General features: G+C 55.8%; 1 protein-coding gene across 1 annotated transcript in view; it reads left to right on the forward strand.

Moving 5' to 3' along the window:
- PLCB2 (phospholipase C beta 2) overlaps window positions 1-3,779 on the forward strand; it is a 25,789-nt gene that overhangs the window by 1,006 nt on the left and 21,004 nt on the right. The window contains exons 2-4 of the mRNA XM_007460205.1: window positions 2,342-2,416; window positions 3,063-3,131; window positions 3,724-3,778. Coding sequence (XP_007460267.1) covers window positions 2,342-2,416; window positions 3,063-3,131; window positions 3,724-3,778 — 199 coding nt within the window. The remainder of the gene's footprint in view (window positions 1-2,341; window positions 2,417-3,062; window positions 3,132-3,723; window position 3,779) is intronic.

Here is a 3,779-nt window from a genome sequence, read left to right on the forward strand (position 1 = left end):
GGTGGGGGGGGCGGAGGAAGGGCCCTTAGGGCTGGTTCCTCCTCCTGTGAGTTAAGGCTCTCAGGCCTTTGGGGCTGGGCTAGGCTGAGTAACCTGGTTGCCATGGCTATGGGGAGCGGGCCTGTGGTGAGAGGCTTTCTGCTTCCCCACGAGTGGTGTGGTCACTGTGGCATGGTGGGGCCATGTCCCGGGAGCCTGTGGAATGAGGGAAGTGGCTCAGAATGAAAAGTGAAGCGGCCTCTCTCCCTTCCTCTGGGAAGTGCGTGTAACCTGACTGGGCAGAGGGTCATCAGGGATGGGGACGTGTTATATGGTCTTCTCTGCAAGCCAGCATCCGTGTACCTGGCAGGCCCGCTGCCCTCCCCAAGGCAGCGCACTGCAGGGTCCTGGATCCTGCCTCCCACGAGCAGGAACCTTCCCTGTCACGGGGCACACGCACCTGCCAGACGAGGCTCTGCTCTCAGACTGCCTTTGGCCCAGTAGGCAGATGACCTGGGTACTGGATAAGCACAATGCACAGGATGTAATCAACTCGCAGCTTACTTTTGTGTCCCACAGCCCATTTCCAATGTATTCTGTGGGAGAAGCTCCCCTATGACCCATGGAAGGAAACTCAGCCAGTCATGAGATATTCCATTTGCTCCTGGGGAATAGACAAGCCTAGGACACGTTTCCTCACAAAGCCCAGTCTTACTTCAGAAACTAGTTATAACTCAAAACTCCAGTCTTAATTTAGAATGACATCTTCTGCCCCACCTCCAAGAATGGTTTCAGGTGGGCTGCAGGCCCTGCGGAAAGGCCTGTGGGAGGATTCCCTGATCTTCCTCTATGCCCACTAGGGGTGGGGTGCAGTGAGGAAGGAGGGAAAGAGGTACCAAAGTTCTTAACTGAGCAGCTGCTATCACGAAGTGGGCCTGGCGGAAGTGTAAGCCTTCTTTCTCTCAGGCGCATTTTTGAGGATTCTTAGGAGACCCTCCCCCTGAGCTGGGGATCTCTTATTTAGGGTCCTCCTGCCATCTCTGTTTCAGGAGCTCACTTGAAATTACTTCTTTAGCCCCGGAGAATCCAGTTACCACCCTCAGCTTCCTGCACCTTCGGTTTTGCCCCTTTCTCCCACAGGCCCACTCTGGACCCAGAAAATACTCACGGGTTCATTGCCCCACAGACTCTGGGGGTTCGGGCTCACCTAGCACACCAGCATCTCTCTCACCCGCTCAGTTTCCTGGGCAGGAGTCAGACCCCAGTTTGTCATGCACCACAACTGCAGGGGTGACGATAGCTCTCCAAGTGCAAGCTTAAGGTGAGGGGTCAGTTACCCCAACCCTCCTTTCGGGAGGGAAAGGAAGGGAGCTCACAACACAGCTTTCTCCACAATTAGGTTCCTCACACAGTACTCGCTTTCCCCCCATAACCTAACTGCCCCTGATCTGAGAACCTTTTTCTGGGCCATTTCCTTTGTAAATTCTGCGTTTGGTCTGGTCTGGTGTGCAGCCAACTATCATGCCTTGTTGGAAACTTCGATTTTAGTATCTTGTTATTTGTGCATAACAAAGACCATTAAAATAAAAGGTAGGCTGTGTGCTCCGTTAGTGGAGCAGGAACTCAGAAGCGAGTTCAGTTTTCATTCACTTGCTCCTTCAGCAAACATGGCGCATGCAGCTCATGGTCTAGTACGGGCTTGTTTCCCGGAAGTCCGTGAGCCCCTTGGGGATTTCCTGGAGGGGCTTCCAGGTCTGAGAACCGGCCCCCGCCCTGTTGTTGCAGCATGCTTCAGGAAAGGCTTTGCAGAAGCCAGTCTTTGATGGTATTTTAGGCAAGAGGGGCTGGGTGCTGAGGCTGGGAGGTGGGAAGGCACTTGGGACAGCTGGGGGGTGGGGCGGTGGGGTTCATGGATGGAAGGGCTGGGCAGGCAGGAAGCTTAGGCAGCTTTGCGGGAGTTGGGCTCTCAGCTCTCACCGTGTTCAGCTCTCCTGGGGGTAGCATGGAGTCTTGCTGAGGGACATTCTACCTCTTTGGCTGAGCTGTGGGCCTTGAAAATAGGGTGAGGTGGGGGCCAAGACCCTGCTTGGGGTCTAGAGGGAGATCTTCTATTTGGGATTTAGAGGGGAAACCCTCTTCTCTTCCAGAAATGTCATCTCCAACCCTCTACCCCTCTCCACCCCTGGTTCAGAGCTTTTAAGGCTTATACCCAGCCCTTAGCTCTGGAGAACAAAGAGAAATGCCTGCAGATCCCTGGGATGGCCACCTCCTAGGCAGATGGTGAGCTCTGAAACCCCTGGCCTGGGCCAGGCAAGTTCGGCCTGAAGTCTCAGAGCAGGGAGCTGACTCCTTCTCTCCGCAGGAAACAATAGCCTCCCCGGTTATCCTCCGTGTGGATCCCAAGGGCTACTACTTGTACTGGACATATCAGAATAAGGTGAGGCAGCCCCTACCTACCATGGCCCTGAGCTCCTGCTGTTCCATTGAGTCCAAGCAGCCTCTCGATGACACAGGGGTGGAGGTGTGGTTGCCAGGAGTACAGAATGACCGGGAAGGGTGGCTCTGGGGGGATCTCCTGTGGGCAGGGTCTCTTTGCTTTGGGAGGGAGGAGGCAGTCACTCCAACCATGGCTGCCTTGGGCCCAGATGCTTCAGCTTTAGCATCCCTTGGAGAGAGAGAGAGAGAAAGGAATTAGACCTATTGCTGAACGCTGATTCCCTGCCTGTGGTTCTGGGTAAACTTGAGGGCTCAGAGAGGTCAGAGAACATCCTCGGCACCTGGGCAGAAGGGAGGGAGGGGGAACCTGGGGAGAGTCCAGGATGGTGGAGGGGAGGCTGGAGGTCACAGCTCCCAAGTAACTCGAGCGGCCAGGAGAGGAGTGGCCAGAGAGGAAGGGAGGAGGGTCACCATGAGGAAGGAGAGCCCGATCGCTGAGCACGGAAGGCTGGGGTCTGGGAAGCCCCACGGTCTTGGCATCTAGAGAAGGCAGCTGGCCAAGATGTGAAGGGATGGAAGCTCCCTCCTCGCTGCCCTTCATTCTTGACCTGAGGTCTTTGTCCGCATCCTGTTTTTGCTCCTACCAGGAGATGGAGTTTCTGGATATCACCAGCATCCGGGACACACGCTTTGGGAAGTTTGCCAAGATGCCCAAGGTAAGTGGGCCCAGTAGCAGCCCAGGCTCAGCACAGCCACCAGCTCCACGGGGCTGGGGCAGGAGTCCCTGTGGGGGCAGGGAGCCTGATCTCTGGAGCCAGGGAAGGGTCCGTGGGCTGAGCAGAGGGTCTCTCCCTGAGCTGAGCAAGGGGCATGACTCCTCCCTGGCTTGCTGGGGCTTTGGTATCAGGGCACAGTGGATGGAGATGTTGTGTGGCCAGCTACTGCCCCTAGAGCACCCCAGGCTGTCTGGGAGGTGTTGCTTGCATCCTCTCCCCCTCCACCCCGACTGCTTTGCCTATATTTGCCTAATGCTGGTAGGAAAATTGGAGGAAGGGATTGGTGGAAAGCAGGATTCCCTGAGACTGGGGACTAAGAATCTGTCTTCAAATGAAAAATGGCAAACAAAATACACAGAACTCCCAGGCCCCAAAGTCTTGGTTAATCTCTTCCTGTGGGCCTCTCCCTCCCGTGGATGCCACCTCCGTGGGCCAGATTTCAAGTGGCTGAGAGGGAAAGACAGGGAGAGCCACAGTGGGCAGGGACGGGGGCACACACCTCTGATCCTAACCTCGTCACGACCTGCTACAGAGCCAGAAGCTCCGGGATGTCTTTAACATGGACTTTCCTGACAACAACTTCCTGCT

Source organism: Lipotes vexillifer, unplaced genomic scaffold, assembly GCF_000442215.2.
Source record: "Lipotes vexillifer unplaced genomic scaffold, Lipotes_vexillifer_v1.1 scaffold408, whole genome shotgun sequence".
Classification (NCBI taxonomy): domain Eukaryota; kingdom Metazoa; phylum Chordata; class Mammalia; order Artiodactyla; family Lipotidae; genus Lipotes; species Lipotes vexillifer.